General features: G+C 42.8%; 2 protein-coding genes and 1 long non-coding RNA gene across 4 annotated transcripts in view; 1 reads left to right on the top strand and 2 right to left on the bottom strand.

Moving 5' to 3' along the window:
* Window positions 1-13,676, bottom strand: part of uzip (beta-pore-forming protein unzipped) — a 34,964-nt gene extending 21,288 nt beyond the window's left edge. Inside the window, exon 1 of the mRNA XM_033483776.2 lies at window positions 13,171-13,676. The gene's annotated coding sequence lies outside the window, so the exon portion shown is untranslated. The remainder of the gene's footprint in view (window positions 1-13,170) is intronic.
* Window positions 1-23,986, top strand: part of Miga (mitoguardin) — a 50,259-nt gene that overhangs the window by 22,430 nt on the left and 3,843 nt on the right. The window contains exons 4-5 of the mRNA XM_033483460.2: window positions 21,597-21,784; window positions 23,815-23,952. Coding sequence (XP_033339351.2) covers window positions 21,597-21,784; window positions 23,815-23,952 — 326 coding nt within the window. The remainder of the gene's footprint in view (window positions 1-21,596; window positions 21,785-23,814; window positions 23,953-23,986) is intronic.
* LOC117228472 (uncharacterized) lies at window positions 15,103-18,931 on the bottom strand. 2 transcript variants are annotated; one of them, XR_013033915.1, is made up of 6 exons: window positions 18,675-18,931; window positions 16,514-16,674; window positions 16,251-16,385; window positions 15,789-15,868; window positions 15,540-15,692; window positions 15,103-15,456 (listed from the first exon to the last, which is right to left on the bottom strand). It is a non-coding gene; the product is annotated as an uncharacterized LOC117228472 (long non-coding RNA). The 2 variants fall into 2 exon arrangements; XR_004492319.2 differs by lacking the exons at window positions 15,103-15,456; window positions 15,540-15,692; window positions 15,789-15,868 and having other exon boundaries at window positions 15,982-16,385.

Raw genomic sequence — 23,986 nt, 5'->3', positions numbered from 1 at the left:
TAAGTTCAGCAAGATACCAAAAATTCTTCGTCGAACCTCGGTTTGTTCTTATTGTAATTAAAGGGGATATTCTAGACTATTCGTATATTATCTTTGAGTGTACGATTTCAAAAACATCTCTTCTTTCAGTTTGTAAAAATAACGAATACATACAGGGTGTTACGCCTAACTGAGAACAGTGAAATATCTCGGAATAGATCGAAGCTACGAAAATAATGTTTATACAAAAAGTGTTCAGTATAAAGTGATGTTTTAGTTAGTATCAAGGTAGTCAGTATTTAGGTAAAGTTCCAAAAAAGTTCCGGAAGTTCCAGAAAAGTTCCCTAACACCCTGTATATACATGTGCGAAATACGAGTACGCAAATCCATGCAAGCGGCAAGAGAAACTTGAGACGCGTTTTTCTCGAAACCATATTTTCTGACATTGCTGACACGATGTTTCAAGATCTAGTTATCCGACTGACTTCAAATTTTGACAACAACTATTTTCGGCAGACTCCTGGTATCATAGCTGCGCGCGTGCTTTCGAAAATGCCACCACATTTCTTTATTTTCAACTAGCAAAACAGTTGGAATCTTGTCGACCAAGAATACCCTACTTTCCAAACAGACCTTGTCTCGAGGGAAAAATACACCTCGTTGAAAAAATACCTGTTCTTCCTCAAGTACCAGCGAAAGTTTGTGCAAAAAGTCAATGGAAAATAATCGTTTGTTTTGCCGCGAAAGAATTCGCGGAGAAAACCGAAAAAAATGTATTTCTAGAGCAGAATAGCGAACAAATCAAAATAATGTATTCACGTATAATATCTTGGTATCGGAAAGATTATGAAAATTTTCCGAAGAACGCAAGCGAAATTAGGTTAATCAATGTTTCGCGGGCTTCGATTGATTAAGTCGAAATTCCGTTAGAGTTTTGGAATTGTTTCAAAAAGGCAATTCATGCGATAGGATGACTGGTGCTAGAGCAATATGACTGCGGCACCTATTTATCACTGCCAAGGCCACCTATGCAACCGGATCGTCTCCGCAGTCATTGTTAAACTCATTTCCGTTGCTCGATTGCCCGTGAGTGCAGCGAAAATTTAACCATCAGTCCGCAGTGGGCAAGACCCCCTGTTATCGACGTGTCGGTGCCACTGTGCCCGGAGGAAGACTCTACTCTAACCATTACGGGCAACCATAAGTAGCGTCGTCTTCTTGTACCACCGTCGAGCACCGGCTATTTAGCCATCACGGCCTCATCGAACGAAAGAGCATTCATTCACGGATGTAATGCCACTCTTCTTCCCATTATTCTTAATTAACCTCGCCTCTTTGCGCATTTTTCGACGGATCGAATTAACGGGAGCCGTACGATTATTACATTGCAAGCCCGAGAGAGTCGCTCGGATATACGAGAGTCTCGGACCTGATTTTACATTTGTCCGCGACGCAACGAATGTATTGGAACTACGACAGAGTTTACGTGTACGACGAATCGATACTTCGTTAATCTGCGTAGCAGCAATATTGAAAATTCCGTATAACCGAAGTACGATTCGTTCAGCGATACAAAAATGCACTGAAACGAACTTGGAGATTCATTCTTGAGCCTGTGCTATCGATGTGTTCGCTTTCGTTCGACTTTCTAAACATTTTTATTTCTAGAAACTTTATCCTCCTGCATATTTTTAAATTCACAAAGTTAAGCGAGACCGCAGGCTCATAAACAACGAAGGGAAATTTGCTCCCTTTGTTGGGAACAATTTTTCCTGTAATAAAGATAGAAGAAATGCGACACCGATTTCCGTCAATCACAATTTTCTTTCCGGTAAAAATCGGAGAAAGATGACACCGATTCCTGTTAATACGCAGATGTAATAGGACACGGCTGTTTTTACCATGTTCGCTATAGGCGTCACACGTCTTTAACGGCGACGACCTTATGTCTCACATAAGAGGAGTCAAATGAATATTACGTGCATTGGCCACTTTGCTTTTAGCAAAATGTTATAACCGGTCTACGGATCTTATGAATTTTATATAAAAGTGTATGTTCCCTGAATTCGTCTAACTTTGATGTTTTTAAATTAATGCATATTAAATTAACGGAATACTTATTTTGCATAAAGATCCTCGGTTTGGATCGTTCCGACCAAAATCTAACCGAGAGCATGCTTATAGTTATTTATAACTTTATTTCTCAATTGTTATATTTTGTAAGGCACACTTTTTCTATAAATCGCGATTTTTATGCATTCATGAAAAAAAAACAGACCAGATACATTTCGGTAGAAATATTTAAAGAATTGAAAGATACTATCGAATTATTTGCAACTCGATAAAATAATTAAAGAGAGGAAAGAACGTTTAAGTAGCGTCTTGCAATTAATCCAGACAATATGTATTTGTTTCTAAGAAAAATCTGTAGATGAGAAAGTTTCAATTAACTATCAGAAACAAATTCAGACCAGTCGGATAACGCTATTTATATTCCGGGTCCAACTAGACCCGTGCCACCGGCGTCCGAGCCTTAAAGTGTACACCCCCGGGATCCAGAATCGCGATCACCCCCCTTTAGAATTCCCCGAAGAGCCCGTCCGAGGAGCCGACGCCGAGGCAAGGCTGCGCCGAGCAAAAATAGAGAAGCCGATCGATAATCCCGGGGAAACTGTAATCGAGAAAACGAAACTACTCGCAGGGCATTCCTAATTGAACCATTTCGCTAACTGTTGATCCGGTTTCTTTCTTCTCTAACGCTGATACAGCAGCCGCATTCCTTCTCGTGGCGATGATTCATTCTCAGAGCAGTCCGTTTAAAAACGAAACCGCTATACTCTCGGGAGAGGTTCTCTGTGGAGGTTCCTCTTCTTACCGTTTCTCACGGCTTCTCGAGAGATAGAGACACAATGAAAGAGAGAGAGAGAGAGAGAGAGAGAGAGAGAGAGAGAGACTCGCTGACACGATCCTAATCGACGCCGCGATCGAGTCCTCGGATCTAGGATTCCCGAGAATGAACCAGAGCCACCCGGATGAATAATTACTGCGTCGCGGAGGGCACTTACACCGCCGCGACCTTACGCCACTTTCCGGCGAATCGTTTCCAGGTACTGTGCATATGTGCCTCCCTCCATTGTCTACCGGGTGTCCAGGGAATCGCGGTGCAACACGAAGCCGATTCTGCGCGGAACAATACCCCGATCGAGAAAGATTTTCGACTTCGTTGAAACACACTGTGCGCGGGGAAAAGATATTAATACTTTTTTAAATAATTTAATTTTTTTTTAAATCACATTGTGTGACGCGATTGTTAACCTTTTGCACTGTGACCGTGAGTCAGAAGACTTTCAGCATGATCTATCAATGTTGTGAACAATTTGATTCTCTCGTTATCAAGATCTAGGAATAAATGGAGGCATGGGAGAAACAAAAATTGTCTCATTCTTTCAGAGAAATTATTATTATCATTAACGCTTTGGTGTCCGAATTTTTATACGGGCACGCGAGAATTTGTAGAAATAAAGCCAGCAAATGTCAATCGTTCGAGGTTACCTGGATGCGTGAATTACGAGCTGTAGTTTCAGGATGTGTAATTTCTCTGGTTGTGTAAGAAAAATAAGGGAACGAACTACTTTTGTGCCGTGTTGTGGCTAACAATGAAATTAGCGACTTCGAAGATACGTCGAGAAAAAATGCTAATCAACGCAGTTGTGAGAAAAATCGTAGCGCAAGTTGTTATCGTATGAATCCGCTGTAACGCCTATATGATTCAATCATGTTCCCATTTGTAACAATTTAGAGCAGTCGAGGTATACCGCGATCGTTATTGCTGGATGGATTTTTATGCAAAATAAAAATTGCATGCATCAGTTGTACGGAACAAGGGTTGAACAAAGATGTGCATGCTTCTTCATTTGGTAGTATCAATAAATTAAAAACGATGTAACAAGATTAAATCCTTAAAGTCTTCTGATGTCTTCATAGATCTCTATTTCACGTAAATGCATAAAATCCGCGGTTTAATTTATTACACGCCAAGTAATCACTGTTCATTGACTGTAAATAGAAATTTATTTATTTCATCGGACGCGCGAAACGTCCACGACGAATGAACACATCTTTGTAATCTTTTTTTTTAACGAGGTCTCGATTTCGCTGATCTTCGCGAATTAATTCCGACAGATCGGCGGCGTCGAGAAATGTCTATTACGACTCAATCTAAGCATAAAGACTTCATTATCTCCTATTAAACTGATTACTCTTCATTAGGCTTTACGAGTCCGCGTAGTCTGGAAAAGCATGAAATCCGCAGGCTATTAATAATTCATGGATCGTTAGAGGACCGCGGGTATTCATGCATCTATGGATTAATCAGGCTCGCCTGGACAAGCGGCAATGACATTTCTGTTCCGTTTTCGTTCGAACAAGCGTCTCAATCTTCGTACAGATGGGAAAACTGCACTCGGCTAACACAGACCCCTGACAAATGAGTCTTTTCCTCGGCGCTAAGGAGACAAGCTCTAGCCCAGCATGGCTAGCAATTATCTAAATTATGTTCGCATGACCGGTGAAATCCATGCTATTATATCAATTATTCGAGAATGCAACCGCGGCACGGTACCGTTTCGATTCGAAGTCACCGAAGGAAACAGCCGGATTGGTATTGCAGAAGGGGGACACGCGCGTAACGAGGACTATAATCTGTCGGAGGCTCGTTAAAAAGTCGGCGTAACACTTGGGGAGAGGCTGTGGTGTCGCGGGGCTGCGTGCGAGCCTGAACGAGACTAAACAAAACCCGTCATCATCGATGGTCGGCGAGACCAGGTCGTCGTCGCAGAGATGCTCGCGCGACCGGAGGCCAGTGAAAGTTGGAGAGATGGCAAACAGCCCAACGCGTCTCGTCGCCTTAAAAAGTGAGGACATTGTTTCCGAAGGACCCGTGGACCGGCTGTGGGTGGGGATCGGCAACCGGCATGATCGTGGCTCAGCCTTGACCGATGCTGAAACATCAGCCTGCTTGCGGGCCCACCGAGTATACTCCGTGCCGAATGGGCCCTGTGTGCTCGGGATTGCCTCGAGTTGCGAAAGCTACTCTCCCGAGAGAGCTAGACGCCTACGAATAGTTCTAATACCTTGATGACGTTCAATGAATTCAAATGTGCTGCGCCGCTGGCGCAGCGGCCGAAGGAGAGGATCGCTCTCGTGTCACTGATCTCTGCGTGGCCGGCTCGATTCAATCCGACATCGAGACCTCCAAAGCCTCTCCGAGGACTTCGGAACACTTTCCGAGTATTACGGAAGAAGATGGCGAGAGCATTGCCGAATGACTGCTGACGGATCTCCGGGGTTGTAGCCCGATTCGAGACGAAACGGGAGACCACAGGCGATCCCATAATGGATCGTTTGTGCCAGTGATCTAGGGAGCAATTTTATTTGCGGTCTGACAGAGGCTAGATCTATCCGAGGATTCGACGTTCTTTATTATGCAGGAGATTACAGTACTTTCTAGCAAGTGCCTTGCCAATTCCTCTCGACACGTGGATGGCGAAACAAACGAACAATGCACAAGTTGTCTTCCTACGCGCAACTTCTCTCTACGATGGAACGTGTTCATCATTTTTTTAGGGGAGTCGACGGTGATCAGGGGAATCGTTATTGTGGTAAATACGAACGCGGACTATTTGAAGCGATCTATTAACTCGGCGGAAGGCGCTGCTGGGTAAACTTTATTAATTAAGACCAATTAAAATTGGGGAGATTGCTCGAGTTTCTGCTATAATTTTCAAAAGAGATTTTATCAAGATTTTAGGATGTATTTTAAATTCTGTTTGCGTTTGAAAACAGTCGACCTTAATACAAAAATAATACAGTTAACAAAAAAAAATGATATAAAGCTATAGTGTTCATAAATTTCGAATACGGTTATTTTTGGCTCGATAGCGAGAATACAACATTGGGTGCACTTCCCGCCAAATTAAGATGCGAACTATTGGGAGAGAGTTCCGTACGTTGGATTCCATCATCCGAACACCGGGGTCCTTCTGACTAGTTCGGATAGGTTCCACAGTATTCAGGACAGCGGAACAATAAATTTGCTCGGATGGAACCGTTCCGAAGAGAAAAGATCGGCTGTCTGCAGGACAGCAAGGCTGAAGTAAGATCATCTGGGAGCCTAATAGCTTCCTCATTATCTCCGCCGCTGGAATATTACAGAGGGATTCGAAAGTCGTCTAGGAAGCAGAGGCGACTTTGGAAGCATTAGGGGAGAACATTGCTAGGAAACTGCTGTTAGTTCCAGTGAAAATATAAAGGAGGATGGACGACTCAATCGCGGTTCTAGCCTGAAGCATTTATCATCGCGGGCAGACGATTTCCACTCACTTTAGACGATCTGCTACAACCATTACGCAAAATAAAAATCTTCCGAATTAATTGCACGGAACGGAATAGAAATGTATTTATACCTTCGATCATTCCAATAGAGTCGGTAGAATGTTTCTAAATTCTTCGATCCAGTAAAAAATATTTGTAAATTCTTCTATTCAATAAAATATTTATATATTCTTCTATTCAGTAAAATATTCATAAATTCTTCTATTCAGTAAAATATTCATAAATTCTTCTATTCAGTAAAATATTCATAAATCCTTCTATTCAGTAAAATATTTATACATTCTCCTATTTAATAAAATATTTAGAAATTTTCTGTTCTTCTAATTATTCTTGCATTATAATGTCTTTGTTGCTTCGTATTTCGTCTACTCCTTTCTGTCATAAGTCTATAAAAAATCTACACTCCAGTAATAATCACTAATGGGCAAATTACCGGTATAATATAAATAATAATAATAATAAAAAACTTATGCCGTTTTAAAATATCTTTTTTCTTTTTACTCATGAAATATTAAAAACTATCCAACTGGATCCGTAACTAATACTTGCAGCACACTTGTTCCCATCTCTACTAATAGCATCCTCGTTAGCCGAACTCGCAAACCGGAACAATTAGTCGTCGGTCTCACGATTCCGGTAGACGAAAGTCGCAAGCTCCGCGATCTCTACAAGATCGGAAAGAAGATGCTTAGGATCCTGCGAGGGTCAAGAGATCAACAGGACATTTTGAGAGACGTCCGAGACGAGAAGAGTTCTGAATGCCTCGATTGTTCGGGACCGAGCGATCATCGTCTCGGGATACCCTCGAGCTTGGCGGACACGCTCGTGGATCCAGCAGGAAGAAGAGCAATGTCTAAGGCGTCGGGTCTCGGCTTTATCGAGATGCAGAGGATCTTTCCAGCTGACGTGGCTCGTGGCCGTTGTAGTGTGACCTCCGTCGGTCTACTTTTGCGAAGGCGAGTTCTGCTATGCCGGGTGGGGGGTACCTACACCTTTTACCCTCTAGCCGTGCGCCACGGTATATGCTCTCTAAATGCTTACCTCATCCAAGGATAGTGGGAATATTAATACGCCTCTCGAGACTCTGTCCTTTTGCGCGCGAAAAGGCGCAACGGAGCGCGCTTCTTAGGACTTAATCGCCGGATCAAGAGAGTCACGCTAGCGCACAATGAACTGCTCACGCCTGATCAACGGACTATGGATTTTACGCGTTTATGATCGAAACGAGTGGATGAAGATGTGAAGAGATTGTTCAAATTTCTGAAGAAAGGGGCAATTGTCGGTGGCTGCAATCGATGAAGATCTGCGAGAAATTACGATAAAGTCTAGCAATCATCCTGCAGAATTCGACCCATTCACTGCCAACTATGAGACTAACAACAAAATTATTTGTCTATTATTTTTTTACTTATTATTATTTATTTACTTGAAAAGAATGAAATATTGGTGTCCAGAACAGATCTCTTCAAAATGGTCTTGACAGTCGATGCGCGCGTTAACCCCTTGCGCTACGATTTATTTTAAAGTTCCGTTTTATAGTTCTTCATCCTCGATAATTTTCCTAATAGTTTGTAATAATTCGACTGCGTTGGTTGAACTATTTCTCTGTTCTGATATTAATGAATTCGAATCACAAGTTCCACTGTGCTACATTTAAGACTCTCATAATGCTGTTTATTATCATAATGCCGTCATAACCGTTTCTCGAACGTTGACCCACTTGTTGGACAAATTATAATTGTCTACAATGTGTAAAATCTTGTCTACAATGAAATCTTCGACTTTATCTGATTAGTCAACCCCGTTGAATTATATCATAATAATATAATATACTTCAATATTTGATTATCATACAATAGTACATTGAATTACAATATTATTAGTCTCAGCAGAGCCAGCCATGAATTATATTATGAATCGTATACAGATCACGATAGATCAAGGTCTTCCTAGAAACCACCAACAATATGACTCATTGAATATGCCCACACGGTAAAAGCGTTTCTTGTTCGTGTTCCAAGAGTTCCAATGGTTCAAAGTTCACCGAAGTACATTCACCTAAAACTCCGAAATTATGGCAGCCTTTCGAACGTCTTCGTAGGGCATTCGATTTTGACGTGGTCGTTAATGCACCGAGCAATTCTGCGACAATTGAAATCCCCGGCCGGCGCGGATATCGAACCGAAACTCGAGGAGGATACACTTTAACCAATTAACCGGGGGTCTCGATAAGAACCCGTAACAATGCGCGGAATGACAATCTCCTGGCTTTTGCTCGTCGCGCGGCCCCCAAGGCTGCTCGCAAGAAAGCGAAATAGTGTCATAGCACGGCAAGCGTAATTAAAAATAGTCCGGATGGCTCTTCGTGTCCGGTCCCATTCCCCGCGGGCACAACAGTTTCACGCTAATGGGAGATACGGAAAATTAAATTTCTCCGTACCGCTAATTGACCAATTCGAAGCCCGCGATAATTCATCTTTTCGGGCACCGAGTCGGACTCGTAAAAATCTCGCGGCCGTTAAATCCTCGGTTTCCTTTCCCCGGTGTTCGAGCATTAGAGAAAGCGCAGATGCAAAGTTTCTTGCTCTGGGAAATCGTGAACGACATTTAAATAAATTACAGAACAATGGAAACCGCTGAAGAATTTAAGAACGCTGTTCTAGTATTTTCAATTGTTAAATTTATTAACGTGTAAACCGCGGATTCTACGCATTTATGAGCATAACGAGTCGGTAAAATACGGAGCAATTAAAACAACCGAAGTATTAAAAAATACTGTTATTCTGTTCCGAATGTACGAAATTCGCTGACTCTTTCAGTTTGCCACGCAAGCCTCAACAATTTCCTAAAATTAGAGTATTCGTATAATTAAAGAAAAACTTATCTAATCGGATTAAAATTGAAAATTGAAGATCGTGCGACATCGGTTAATTTTTCAACAACCGTATCTTTCACGGATCCTGATAAAGTTAGAAAAATGTAACAGATTGTCGTAAAAAATTAATTTCCAAATTTGTCAAAGTGTTAACGGAGACGGTCCAATCTTACCCGGCGTCTGTACAACAACTTTTATTTTCCATGAAGATCCGCAGTCTAGTAATAATTTCCGTGCTTCCGGCGATTGAATCTGGACACTGTGATTCTGAAGATCCGCAATCTTAATGACTGCAGCTGCGAAAGAAATCGCAGGGCAAGGGGCGAGGAGCATCGGAGCTGGTGTTAGCTAATATTGTCCTAACTTCGCGGAATTTTAATGGATGTCAGCCTGCCAGCCAACAATCCCATGGCAAAGATAGAACACGGACGCCGACGCCAAAAACTTTGTGAACAGTGATAACACACCGGAAAAGAAAGGAGGTGAAAGCATCGCCTCGTCCTTCGAGGGAGAGATGATAGGAGAGAGTGAGAGTGAGAGAGAGAGAGAAAGAAATTAATAGGGGAGAGAGGCGGACGACGATGTGAACCAGATTATGAAAATCAGAGCGAGCCACGTAGGTTAAAAGCTCGTTGCGGCGAGCGATAATGATGTCACTTTTATTAGCCTCATCAGGGTCGAAGCATCCTCGACAGGGGATCCACTATTACCTAATAACCGACACGATCATGCCGTGTATCCAGTTAGCCGGGGACATTTGCATCCATCGACAGGTCATCTGCGCGCTAGCTGCGCCACGGTTCGCGTGATCGGTTCGAAAGGTCTCCCCCTTCGAGCCCCCCCCTCGCACTGCCAATTTATTAATAAATTCCTGCGACGTCGCACTTTCCCGAGATTAATAATTCGCCGAATCAGTCGCGGATCGTTAACACGATCTGTCACGATTTGTCCACCGGATAATTGAAAACGTGGACAAAATCGAGTGCACCGGAAACAATCGTTTATTCCGTAATCGGTTTCAAATTTTCTGCGAAATTCAGCTAATCCGTCTTAAAGTGCGATCTTTCAGCTTTAATTTGACCCCTCGGAAAGTGAAAAATTCCCGCGGGAACGTATTCTAAAATTAATCCGGAGTGACCCGAATTTTTCTTGGAATTTCGCGAACCGTATTTAACGCTACCGTAATGTGAATCGATTTTATATTGTATTCATATTATTTATAATTTTTTGATTTATATGCATATACAAATAACATTTTCATATGTATATAGTTAAATGTATACAATTTTATCGAACGGTACTATCTTTGCAAAAATTTCGCTTCGAGGTCTAAAATAATAATTCAGTAAATTATAAATAGTCCAAAACGATGTACGATATTTTTCCATCTAGAACGTGTTTTTAATTGGCAGCACGATACATATTTCGGCGCGAGATCGTCAGCTGGAGACGCGGCAAAATAATTTGGCCACCAATTAACGCATAGTCTGACTGAAATAACTCGTGACTACTGTCGTGCCGCTGCTGCGAATTGGAGACACCCATTACCGGGCGTGTAAACACTTTTTTCCTGTCCCTGAACAATGGCAGTGTCTAGAGCAATTTAGAGGAAACTGTGTTCTGGAAGTTGCGATTTACAACAGTAACAGATTGGAAAGGTTCGTTTTGAGAAACAGTCCAGGTTTAACTGGAATTCGAAAACAAACGTTTCGCTGTTTGCAAACAATCGTACGTAACAGGGAGATGAAAACATTTGTTGATCTCATAGTACGCGCAAAAACAGCGCCGCGAATTGCAAGAATTAACGAGTTTCCCAGTCTGCAAAACATATTCCTTTATGGAATGTTATCTGATCTTACGCTTTGATCTCGCCGAATATTCGTGGAACGATCTAGTCAGCATTTCAATTGAACTCTGTTTAAATTGTTTTACCGAGGTCAGGGGCGACTCCAACATCGTATTACAATATCACTTTGGTGACAAAGTTGCATTTTCCATGTCTTCGTTATCTTATCCACCAGCCGGGAACAAAATGTCAATGGCGCGTTCGTCTATAATTAACACATCCTGTTGTAATTTTTACTCGGGCTTTATTACGATCACGGTGACCGGTAATATTTTCTGAAAATTATTATACCAGTTAAAAGCGACACGGCAATTTCTTTTAATCAAACGGGTAATTTAAAGAAAAATCTACCATTTACAGTTACAGCTGTCTTGGTAAACATTTGAATAGCAGTACAAGCCTAGATTATAAAGCAACTGATTAAATTGCAAAAGATTGGCGATCCCCTTTTTCATGCAACAGAATCATCGAGAATTGAATCGACAGGCTTCCGGAAGCTAAAGTGTTAATACGCTTGTATCGAATAGTAACGATAGGCGTCTTATCACGCTTGGTAGGCTCAATTTCCTTTTTAAACCATCGCGTGTAATTAAACCGACAAATGAGCGTCGAGTGTACATAACGCGGTAGGTCGATTTGTTATGAAAACGAGAACAGGTCGCAATCCTGTTAATTAGAATATTATTCGATAGGTGTGCCACACACGGGCACAATTATCTTTCGTTCTCGCTCGATGCCTGTGCATCTTCATTAACTTAATCGAACGTGAGTACTGTTCAATTATGAGCGTCGCCGCCCCTGTTCACGAGGTCGATTATCATCTATTTTTAACCGGTGAAGCTTTCGCGTACGTTGCAATAATTTAAATTAATATATACACCCGCGAAACCCGTAACATTAAACGATCGTATCAATTCTGTTAAATTCTCGTGAAAATGTGTAATTCTAGGAGTGATCTCCCAATAATTATTGCAAAGTGCCACACGATTGCAAATTACTAAACGTTCGAAACGCGATGTTAATTAGAAACCAGAAAATCTATGCAAATCCGTGAAGAACGTCCGAGGATTGGCGAAATAACGTTGCCTACTTTTTTCGTTTCAATCACGAAGAAGAACCAGACCGTTTTCTTTTCGTGTAGAATCCCAGTATTCTCCACCATTTGATTATGCCCGTCACGGACGCGTTCTCCCGGCGCACATAAAAAGAAAACATTGTCACGCTCCCGAAAGTTTAGGGTTCGATGGAAGCATCTGTTTAGGGCATCGTATGGCAAATACGCAAATATCACGGTTGCAGGAAGTGCGCGTGTGCTAGGGAAATTTCCAAGTTCACCAGCGCACCAGGCACCTCCATCGATCTGCCGGTGTGCGGTGCTATTGCTACATTTACGGCATTCACTTTTATTCGAGATTCAACGGGTGCCGAGCTATTGACCCCTGAACTTGACCTATACGGAAGCAGCGGTATCCGTATCTCGAATGGCGGACCAGGAAATCCTTTCGAAAAGGATCCCCGGTGAATCACGCCGCGTATCCTCGTCGTATCCGAACGAATTACGCAATATTTTGGAATCTATCACGGTGCCCCCCCACTACCGTCCGAATCGGTCGATTGACCAACCGCGAGCGCCAAGATTTTTCATCCCCGACACCTTCTCCCATGAAAAACCACGACTTTCGTCCCCGTTACGAACGTACCTGGAATCCGAATCAGCTGTGGTCATATTCTACAACGAGTACCAAAATCATTAACAGACTCGGTTATCAAGGACAGAGCATGCCACAGGGCGAATCGAGTAAAATTCCACGAGTAAAAATCAGACAAAAATCGTTGAACCGTCGCGTAAACTCGTTGTTTCGTTCGTTAACCCTCCCGCGAACACGTCACTGTCTCTCCGCGCCACAAATCGTAAACGGTTACGCAGTAATCGCGCGGCACTCTCGTCGAATTTCTACTCGCAGAATCCCACCCCGTCCGGCAAACCAACCCTGTGCACTTGGAGAAAACCGTGCGGCATCGCGTGTCCCGACACGCTCAATACCAAACCATAGAGTAGGAAACAGTCGTACTTACTATTGCATTATCTTAATCCAACTAATGTCCGAATACTGGCGCCTAGGGGTAGGGTATACGTGGCACTAGGTGTCCTGTCTTTTATTCTGTGAACGGAACCGAGGTAGCAGTAGTCGGTCAGCTCGTTAGTAAAATCCGCGTGTCAACGGCCCGTGTTCCTCAGGAGCGAACGCACACTACACCTGGCCAGCTAGCGGCGAGCCGAGTAACTGACGGCAGCGCGAGGACTCGGTGCGTGTCCCACCCCTTCCCTCCTCGACGCACTCTTAGGCTCCGTTGGTTGGTCCTCGTCCCTCGCCCAAGGGCCGCGGTACAGTCTCCTCTCTTTCTAGCGCTGGCTTTTCCGCCGTGTCTCCTCTCTTTCTTTCCCCCTCTCGATCTCTCTCTCTCTCTCTCTCTCTCTTGCTTTCGTTTTGTCGCTGGCTTTAGGTTCCTGTCTCGAGACCTGGCTAGTCGGGGCTCCAGCGGTGCACTAGCGGCGACGACGAACCGCGCGATGCCGCAACGCGTGCCTGTAGCACACTTTGAGACCGCGCGCGCCTCCCAGCTGCCGTATCGACCCCTCCCTATTGGATGACACATCCTCCAATAACGAACCTCGGAAAGGATTACGTCACTTCGGTATTATTGACGCCAGCCATCCGCAGAGCTGGCGAAAATTTCGAGAAAAATATATCTCGATTCCGAGATGCGCGCACGGAAAATAACGCAGCGCGTGTCGGACCTCGAGAGCGGGTCGCGAAATCAGAACGCCTTGGCGATTTAAACGGGCGCCTAGGCGGACGTGCGCCCTTCGTATCGCACGGCCCTGTGTTCAACGATATTCAATTGTCTTCTCTACTTGCACGGTTGTCGGAAGGAATTGCAAGTTTTGGGAGTCGAGAGGAGACGATGCGCGACTGCAGTTTTAAAGCTGAACGACTGTTTGAAATTTCATGATATCGATACTTTAGGGCAGCAACGCGCGATTCGATGCGGCGGTTAATCGATATGCCGGGAATTTTCGTAGCGCGAGAAACAAGCACATACATGCACTCTGTGCGCAACAAATGTTGAACGGATCCATATGTTTCCCGTATCCGTTCACTTATTTCATTATTTCGTGCCATTAAAGCTTCCGACAGAATACATAGATTACGGGTTAGTTTAAAAATTGTTTCAGTCGATGGTTTACAGTTTCCTCGAATAATTTCGTCACCCACTAACTCATTCATCTTGCCGGAAAGATATTCCGTTGCAGTATGTGCGCGTCCGTTGCGCACAGAGTATTTCCTGTAGCGTTGCAACCCGAGAGAGAGGTGCATTTAGCTTATTTGGGTTAAGATATATTTAGGTTTGGATGTTTCTATGTTGGACGTGTAATATGTCGTCGTTATAACGCAAAGGGCAATCGTATTAATAAAATCTCGTTTTGTCCGTGGTCGAGATGAATTCCTTTGCTGTTCGGTATTTGAAATATTCTTTCAGCCGGCACTGGCCATCGGTGCTCGGCAGCATCTCAGTGCTGGACTCTTTCGGGTGTCTTTCGCTGCTTTAACGGGGGACGCAAGCGAATTCACGAGGGTTGGTTCGCCGAGAAAGCACTTACTTTCTGAGATCTCGGTGTCTCTTCGTTAAATAAAGGACACTTTGCCAGCTGCGAGCGCGGCCGGCTTGTGCCACCTTTTACGTTCTACGACCGGGATTCTAATTTGTATCGAACACTCCGATGCACCGGTTGCAGCGCAGACGGGCGGGGCGCGGATTCTGTGCGACGACTGACGTTCGTAGACGTTGTTTTTCTTCGCATTCTCGAAACGTCGTCTGCTGAATATACAAATGAAACGCGGCTTTCATACGGAAACACGACTACTCCCCCGGGCCACCGCCGATCATTATGGAAAGAATAATGAGTATCGGCGTCGGCCAGCAGGAGATAAAAGACCAAACCGGTTCCTTTTGATGCTTAAATGAATTATATTTGTTGTCGCCGTATAATCTCGCGTTTTTGCATTACTTGTCATTCAAGTTGCCCGTCGGAGTGTAGTTTTATCGATTGCGAGTATGAAAGTGTAGATTACCGGGTGGCCAATAAATATCGTTCAACACGAATATTCCGGATTCGGACTTCCGTTCGCGGAATTCCAGAAAGTCGAGATGCTTTTCCCGATTCAGCCGGGATAGTTCGATTCGGGGTCGAATAGGTACGTCACTGGGAAACACCCCAACTTTGCCCCCTCTGTTGCGCATATTTTTCTTCCTCCCCTGGCGACCCCCTACTCCAGGCGCAGCGGCAGTTAAGACACCCTTAAATCAAAATCAAAATTCCGATCGAAGAGGAACGGGTCCATTCAACCCCTCACCCTTCCTATACCCTACATTGTCCGTACCTGTATGCACTCGTCCCGTCGCATCTTTCGAGGGAACTAGGCGCGTATCGATAATGACTACTACTATGCGCTTTAGCTCACTCGTGCGAATCTCTTATTTTCTACGCAGTCCGATGCTCGATAATTCGTTGTAATTAACAGCCGTACAAGATTCTGCAAAAAGTTCATCAGACACAATGTTTTTGAGATCCTGTTCGTTGAAGATTATGCTCAATTAATTACACCTTTTAATAAGTGCGATAAATTTACCGTATGATAGTGAAGCTATTAATAGCGCGTACAAAGACTAACGACACTCCATGGTTTTTGTAAATGAACTGTCGATCATTCTGCAAAATAAACATTGTCTGAATGAATTGCTAAGAAACGTAAGTTGCGCGAAAATGTCTTTCATTCTTGGATCGTTGCAATAAGTTGAAAGCGATACAACGATATCCTCAAATTCATTTTTATCATAAATACCTATTCATTGTTTATTATAAACGCATAAAATGCACAGTCTACTTATAAATAATGAATATAAGATTACAAACCGGTAGACCACATTTACGGGAAAAATGCGCAATAACATTGTGAAATAAGGGCCAGGGAAGACCAACTTTTATTTTTATTTCCTTTTCTTTTGCAATGAGAGTTGGTGCACCGCGAGCCACAGACAAAGGCCAAGGTACGACGTTAATTCCGGTCGGAGATTGAAAATAATGGGCACACCTTTCGGACGATATCCTTGGTGTAATTGACGGTGGCCCGGTTGATTTCCGTCCTGGCGGTTTCATCTGCGTGGGCCAACGAGAGTGACGAAACGTAGAATACGGCGAATGTCGTCACCGACTCGGAATTTAAATCCTGCGACAGTGACAACGTTAAGTAGGTGCTCTCAACCCCTTACACTCCGCTGACTGGCCGACACGCCAGCCAACAGGGTCTCTCATTTGTAAATCTTCTGCCGTTGCAAAATCAGTCGTTGAACTTACCTTTGCCACTTGTCCGAGTGCCAAGTACCGAGTCGCGACGTTGCTTCCTCTTCCCGTCTGGGCTAGAGTCGTCGGAAAACTCAGCCGGGGCGTCTATCCGAACGTTCCAAGCCTTCCGAATTATTGTTTCGACGAACCCCCGATTTTTCCACCCTAGAAAACTGCGGACAGCATACCGGAGACCGAACGGTTAATGAGATCACGGTTTTGAACGTGTATTTTATGTATACGTGTATCAAAATCCGCGTGTTTCAATCTGTATATTCGTCTTTCGATTATACTTGAAAATTTTGAAACTTTATCCTACATAAAATAGTTAGGGAAAATAATAAAATAATAAAATAATAATAATAGTAGCATATACATGCTTAATTATTCATTGAGATACACGGATTTCGATACACGTGTATTCCGCACGTGTGTTAAAATTGACGCGGATCAAAACACGTGAATATTAATTACACGTGTACACGTGAAAGTGAGATACACGTGAGACAGAGATCACTAGTTAATACTGGTTAGCTACGAATGCTTCAAGAATCTTTTGAATCATTATTTTTCTCAGGCGGTTAGATGATGATGTTGATACGTTCACAAACGGGATAACTTTTTAAAAATTGAACCGAACAGCTTCGATCTTTCTGAGACGTTACACTAACTAGTTTACTAGAAAAATTCCATTTTTGTTTTCATTTTATAGGCACAACCAATCGCAATTGGTGCATATGTATAGGCCGTTCCAGTCAATTGCAATTTTTGTAAAATTTGCTCCTTGCCTAGTAAATTAGTGGGTCTAACATTTTTTTTAAAATTCATTTCAATTTCAATATTAAAAGTCTATTTTGTGGAAAAATGACCCCGTTTAAAAGAAACTGTTCGAACAGAGCCTACTCCTCCTACCTCTGAATAACGCAAGAAGACGTCGCAGTAAAACATGATTTCAGGTCGTTTACCGGATAGCGAGAGCCAAACAAAAAGACCCGCGAACGCAATAATATCGAAGGACGTTTATGCAAGCCATGACAAAGTTGTTGCTGCGGATAAAAAGATCACGAGCATGTCATGAAAGCGATTTTATACACCGTCATCGAAAAACTATGGGAAACGTTGAAATCGTTCTTGCACCGACGGAAATAGAAATCGTCCATGGGGAAAAAAAACCAGTTACGAGAAACAGTTATCCCATGGAAATCTCGATGGCGGCACTCATCTTCCGAGTAAACAAAAACCAGCGGAGACTAAATTCGACTGGAAGTGAAAGCATCGCGGCAAAACTGCTTCTACCTTGTCGGGTACGCAGTAAAATCATAGTTGCAGCGAGGTACATCGAGGATCGAAAACATGTTGAAGCAATAGTGACAAAGTCGAGTACTCACCTTCTCAAAGTGAATGCTAATGTTGTTTCATTACGCGCTACAGGATCGAGCTAATATATTTACTCAGTTGTATGAATCACGGTGATTCGCATAACAGTTTACCTTTTAAGCAACACCTTCTAAATCGGAAATAGCTTGAATTTTTTTGCGATGTTACACTGGCCAGCTTACTAGACCAATCTCATTTTCTAAATTTTCGTTATGGCTCAACTGGTTGCAATTGGCACGAGTGCCTCAAAAATGTCTCGCAATCCGAAAATGGGAGGTTCCCGAGGTCATTTGAAGTAACTTTTTCCTTAGCGAAAATGCAATCCGCGGCTTTGTCTACGAGTTATTAACGAAAAACAGTGACCAATGAGAGCGGAGATCAGCTGGCGCGAGACGGCCGAGCCAACTACTTCGTGCGCTGGTGGGCTGGGCCACCTTGTGTCAACCGTGCTCGATTCTTATTGGTCACTGTTTTTCGTTAATAACTCGTTAACGGTGCCTCGGAGAAAATTTTTGTAAAGGAAAAAGTTGCTTCAAATGACCCGAGGAACACTCCATTTCCGGATTACGAGACATTTTTGGGACTCCCTGTATATAAACCGCCCCAACCAATTGCAATTTTTGTAAAATTGTCTAACATTTTTAAAATGACTTTCCTAAAAGTGGACCAAATAATTTCAAATTTCTCAGAACATACGTTCGGTCCAATTTTGAAAAGGTCATGTAGATGCTGAAAGGTGTTCTTTCCCGAGCCGCTGTAACTTACAGGCGCCGATACACAACGGAATTGAACGTACTCGGTCATCGCATCGGGCTGATAATGATGTATGGAGCGGTGCGAGAAATATCTCGGTTCGTGCACGATAACGCGTATCGTTATTCGTTGCGCCCTAATCGTTGATGTAACAGCGTCTGGTGATCGATGACGATAAGCCGTAAGAAAATGGACGGGACGCAATAAAGATGAAATAGAAACACGGTGGATCTGTGTACGCGCACGAGATTGAGAACATAGATACTCTCTGTTGACGAAGGCGGTAAACTGAGAAAACCGTGTTCGCGGCGCTTGAAGGAGGCGACGCTTGAAATCTTAACTGCGCAGTGCTCGAGAGCTAATCGGATAATTCCTTCGAGAGCGCGGCGGTTTTATCCTTCGGTCGAGCCGCGTGCGCTTCGCTTTTTACTTCGTCGTAATGGAACCGTAACGGATCCGTTTCGTGGCACCTTAATGAAATATCACGTATCGATCTAACCTCGGATCCATGATCGATTTAACCCCTGTCCTGCTGAAAATATTAACCGGCCCGTCGCCGGCGCACGAAACGCGTGCAACACGGTTACGAGGATCAATCGCGATCCTTAACCGCGCCGGAACAAGTTCGGCTGCACGAAATTACCGGCACGCGAGCGTGTTTATGCGTTTACGAACTCGAGAACACGCCCCGCAATTTTCGAGACCCTCCGCGAATCATTATACCCTATTTCTCGTGGAGTCCGGAGAGGCCCGTGATTCGCTCGTGATCGTAATACCTGTCCATCTGCAACTCTGGAATCGTAGAGATATGTTGGACAGCTGTTATCGTCTCGGGAAACATGCGTTTTGGAAAATTAGAGCATCGCGCTGAACGTTTCGGTGACTTTTTGTGAAAGGTGCCACGATTGGACATAAACTAAACACTTGTGCACTTAATCGATTTCCTGTACCTTGCTTTAATAGCCTGCCGGTATCTTTACTCTTTTATCTGGCCACATTATCGGCATCCCTTTGCTAGCCACTTACATGTTATTCCTCGCGGAATTATACAATATATTTAAAGAATTGGTATAATTGATCGTAACCAGGAAAATGTGTGATTGCGTAACACGAGTTAACGCGTTCCGTGCCACGTGTACATGCTTACGCGTTTATCGAATGCGCTAGGAAAATAGTTCGTAACAAATTTAGGACCGAATAATTGATTTCCATCACAAGAATGGGTCATAATAAGTTCGTTGCATTGTTATATACACAGTAATTAATAATTACTGTGTATATAACATAATTAATATATAATATACCATAATGTATAATTATATATGTTAATTAATATATAATGTACCATAATATATAATTATATATATTAATTATATATAATATACCATAATATATAATATACCATAATATATAATTATATATATTAATTAATATATAATATACCAAGTTTTAGTCAAAATATCAAATCGAATAAAAACAGCTCGGCACGGAACGTGTTAATTAGAACTAGACTGCGGATCTTTATGCGAAATAAAAATTGTCTGTACCTGTTGCGGAAAAATAGGGGCAACTCAAAAATTGCATTCCTTTTCTTAATAATTTTAGTAGGACGAAAGCAACGTATCTACATTATTAAATGTTTGTAATCTTTCAACTGTTTGCCACTCCAGATACTCACTTTTGTTACAAATGCATAAAATCTGCAGTCTAATTAGAACTCATAAATTCTGCATATTATACATGTTCGTTGAGCCTAAAAGGATAACTGCTTGTGCCATACTAAGTCGTCTGGGTACTCCAGATAAAACTGTGTTCGATTATCTTCTCCCGACATATGAGCCGTTTATTTTGAAAGTGGCATAAGTCACTTTAACCGTAACGAAAAGTGGTGATTTTTTAATGTTTATACGGAATTATTTATACTGAGAGAAATATCAGTATCCTGAGATAACAAATACAAGTAAATCTTCTCGAAAGTTAGCATCCATATTTTTAAACGTGTTGAAACGCAAACCCTTAAATAGAATATATTTAAGTCGATATTATCGACTTAAAAACAAAGTGACTTATGCCACTTCCAAAATAAACGGCTCATATAACAGAGCTGGCAACATCGATGGCAACCCCTGACGACGGACAATTTCCACAAGCTCGCATTGTCGATGTTTACGGCCATTATCAGTGTGTCGCTCTGTACAGGGTGTCTCAAAATTATGAAACTTCCGGGAAATGTGGGGATTCCTGAGGTCATTTGAAGTAACTTTTTCCTTTGCGCAAATGCAATCCGCGGCCTTGTATGCGAGTTATCAACGAAAAACATTGACCAATGAGAAACGAGCTCGGTTGGCGCGCGGCGGCCGAGCCAATGAGCGGAACCGGACTTCGTCGGCTCGTTGGCTCGGCCGCTTCGCGCCAGCCGAGCTCGCCTCTCATTGGTCAGTGTTTTTCGTTAATAACTCGTCAACGATGCCTCGGAGAAAATTTTTGTAAAGGTGAAAGTTGCTTCGAATGATCTCAGGAATCTCTAGTTTATCAAAAGTAACATAATTTTGGAATATCCTGCATAAGAATAACACAACCTATTTTATATAGACTTTTCATTGAAGATATTCGTTCAATTATTTTCTGTAGAGGTGTCTTTATGATCGAAACAATGTTAACCGAAGCAATGCGAGACGGCTGATTTTGATCAGCAGGGTAGGTTTAGCGTCGAACAGCCTGGGTCAAAACGACCCGCGACGAACGCAGTCCGAGAGGGCTAAGGAGACCCCGTGAGCTTCTGTTCGATGGGCAGTCACTGGGACGACGGCTGTTTCCTGAGTTGGCCGGGCCGAAAGCGTTTCCGAGAACGAATTAAGCGAGTTCGGATTCATTGTTTGCGATAGCGCGGCCGCGCGTGCCCACCCGTCCAGATAGAAATGAGAATTGACAAATGTAAAACGATGTTACCGTTTAACGACCGTAGGCCTGGAGGCGCTGGAAAAAGCACTCTACTGCTGGGAGGATGCCCTGACGGCGTTCAGCTCTTCGCTCAGCAATGACACGCTCGCATTACCATCGAAGGCGGACGCGGCGTTCACGCACGATGTCCAGGAGCTCCTTGACATGGGTTATCAAATCCAGACCCAGGCGGAACTGCTCTTTATCGACCAGGTAGGCGCGGGTTTTACCTGTCCGTTCGTTTCGTTCCTGTTTTCGTCTACCGAAGCGAATCTCCGTTACGAGCAGAATTATTATATAGCCCCGGACCGTTTCCTTTTTCTCTCCGTTCACGCAATCTTTCCTATTTTCCCCTTTTTTTTCCCCCTCGCCGAAGAGAGTTCGCTATCAACGACGATTTCGAGATAGACACGTGGAAAGTAGGTTGATCGTTAACGGTTTCGGTCTCGATTCAAGCGAACCGAATTACATTCCGATCTCCTCGCCACGCCATTGTTTTTCCTTTTCCTTGTTGCGAACCCTGCCGTCGCGCGTTCACTGCCATTCCGTTCTGCTGCACTCATCAATTACATTTTCCACTGCAAGACTGAAAAGAATACGGGAATTAATCCAATTTAAATGATCACTGACCGGCGCAATTAGCCGAATGAGTCACTTGACCTGACGCAAGGAGGACTCGCCGCATAGGAAGTTCACGGCACTACGGACGGCATTGTTTGAATCTAAGCGCACGAACGCACGAACGCTAATCAACGCCATGCAGATGGAAGATTCCTGTTATCTAGAAACTGCTGTTTTATCCCTTCGAACGCGGAAAATTCATAAATTCCGCAACCTTTGAGAATCCACTTCGTCATTATACGTATTTATTGCATACGGATGAAAAATAGAGAAATACTTCAAATTTCTTATAAAGATCATTTTAAGTATTTCTCTATTTCATCCGTATGGAATAAATATGTATAATGACGAAGTGAATTCTCAAAGGTTGCGGAATTTATGAATTTTCCGCGTTCGAAGGGATATAAAACAGCAGTTTCTAGGTAACAAGAATCTTCCATCTGCATGGCGTTGATTAGCGTTCGTGCGTTCGTGCGCTTAGATTCGAACAATGCCGTCCGTAGTGCCGTGATTATTTAGTTAACAGGCTTTAATTTTGTATAATAAATATAGATGTAGATAAGATGGAAAATTGTAAAGACAGAAGTCAGACGCGAAAAAGTACGCTTCTTTCATTTGACTTCGGTTTTCTACAATTGTCCAATAGATTTGTTATGATCTTTATAAGAAATAACAAATCTATTGGACAATGTTGGGATTATGGAATGAAAATGAATATGATTCTAATTCTTTTCTTAAAAAGACTTTATTTTATTCCTTTATTGAGAGAAGGTATATGGGCGAAAACGATCGAGCGACCAAACTCTACCGAGAGTCCGGTAAGAAAAAACGCTTCTTTTATACCCTTTTTGGGTTCATCTTATCCACCAATCAGAGACGTTTATTTGTCGCGTTTCACATTGTATACGTGACGCTGGGATCCCCAAACAGTCAGGGCACGATGTGTATCTAATGGTACCGGTGATGATGTATCGCGGTATCTATTATATACAGTTTACATCACCGTCGTTGCCCGCTGACGGAACCGGCGAAAATGTAAACCGATATCTTAGTATCTTAGTACTAAGTAAACTATAGATTAATTTTTGTTCGAGGCTAAAATTTCAACAGACAATTTTAGCAAACAGAAGTCAAATGAAAGAAGCGCACCTTTTCGCGTCTGACTTCTGTCTTTACAATTTTCCAGCTTATCTACTTATATTTATTATACAAAATTATACTTCTGTCTTTACAATTTTCCATCTTATCTATTTATATTTATTATACAAAATTATACTTCTGTCTTTACAATTTTCCACCTTATCTACTTATATTTATTATACCAAATTAAAGTCTGTTAACGAAATAATCAATTTGTGTTTTAATATCTGTCAATAAAACAGATTTTCTTATCTAATAAAATGTGTACGCTTTAAAACTATTCTTTGTTAGTTTACCGTACCTGTGACATGGCCAGACGTGACTGTTAAGGAATTGAAAACAGAAATACACTTCTTCTCATTAAAACTCGCATGAAAGTGAACAGGTTCGAGAACATTAACGATTTTCTTCTCGTTTCTCGCGATCCTCGCTGTAATAAAGCCGGTCGGCCGACATTAATTGGTTTAAAAATCGGTCCACAGCAGTCGGTCTTGTTCCGCAACGACAGCGAGGAGAGCCTGGACAGCCGCAAACCGTCTCACATCGGCAGCCGGATATCCGGGAAAGATAAAGCGGATGCCGCGTCTTCGCCGGAGTCGTTCGAATCCGCCCGGGACGGTGTAAGTTAGAAACACGATCGCAATAATAAACTCT

Source organism: Megalopta genalis, chromosome 1, assembly GCF_051020955.1.
Source record: "Megalopta genalis isolate 19385.01 chromosome 1, iyMegGena1_principal, whole genome shotgun sequence".
Lineage (NCBI taxonomy): Eukaryota > Metazoa > Arthropoda > Insecta > Hymenoptera > Halictidae > Megalopta > Megalopta genalis.
The sequence above is the reverse complement of the archived record's forward strand: the minus strand, read 5'-3'. Positions and strand labels throughout refer to the sequence as shown.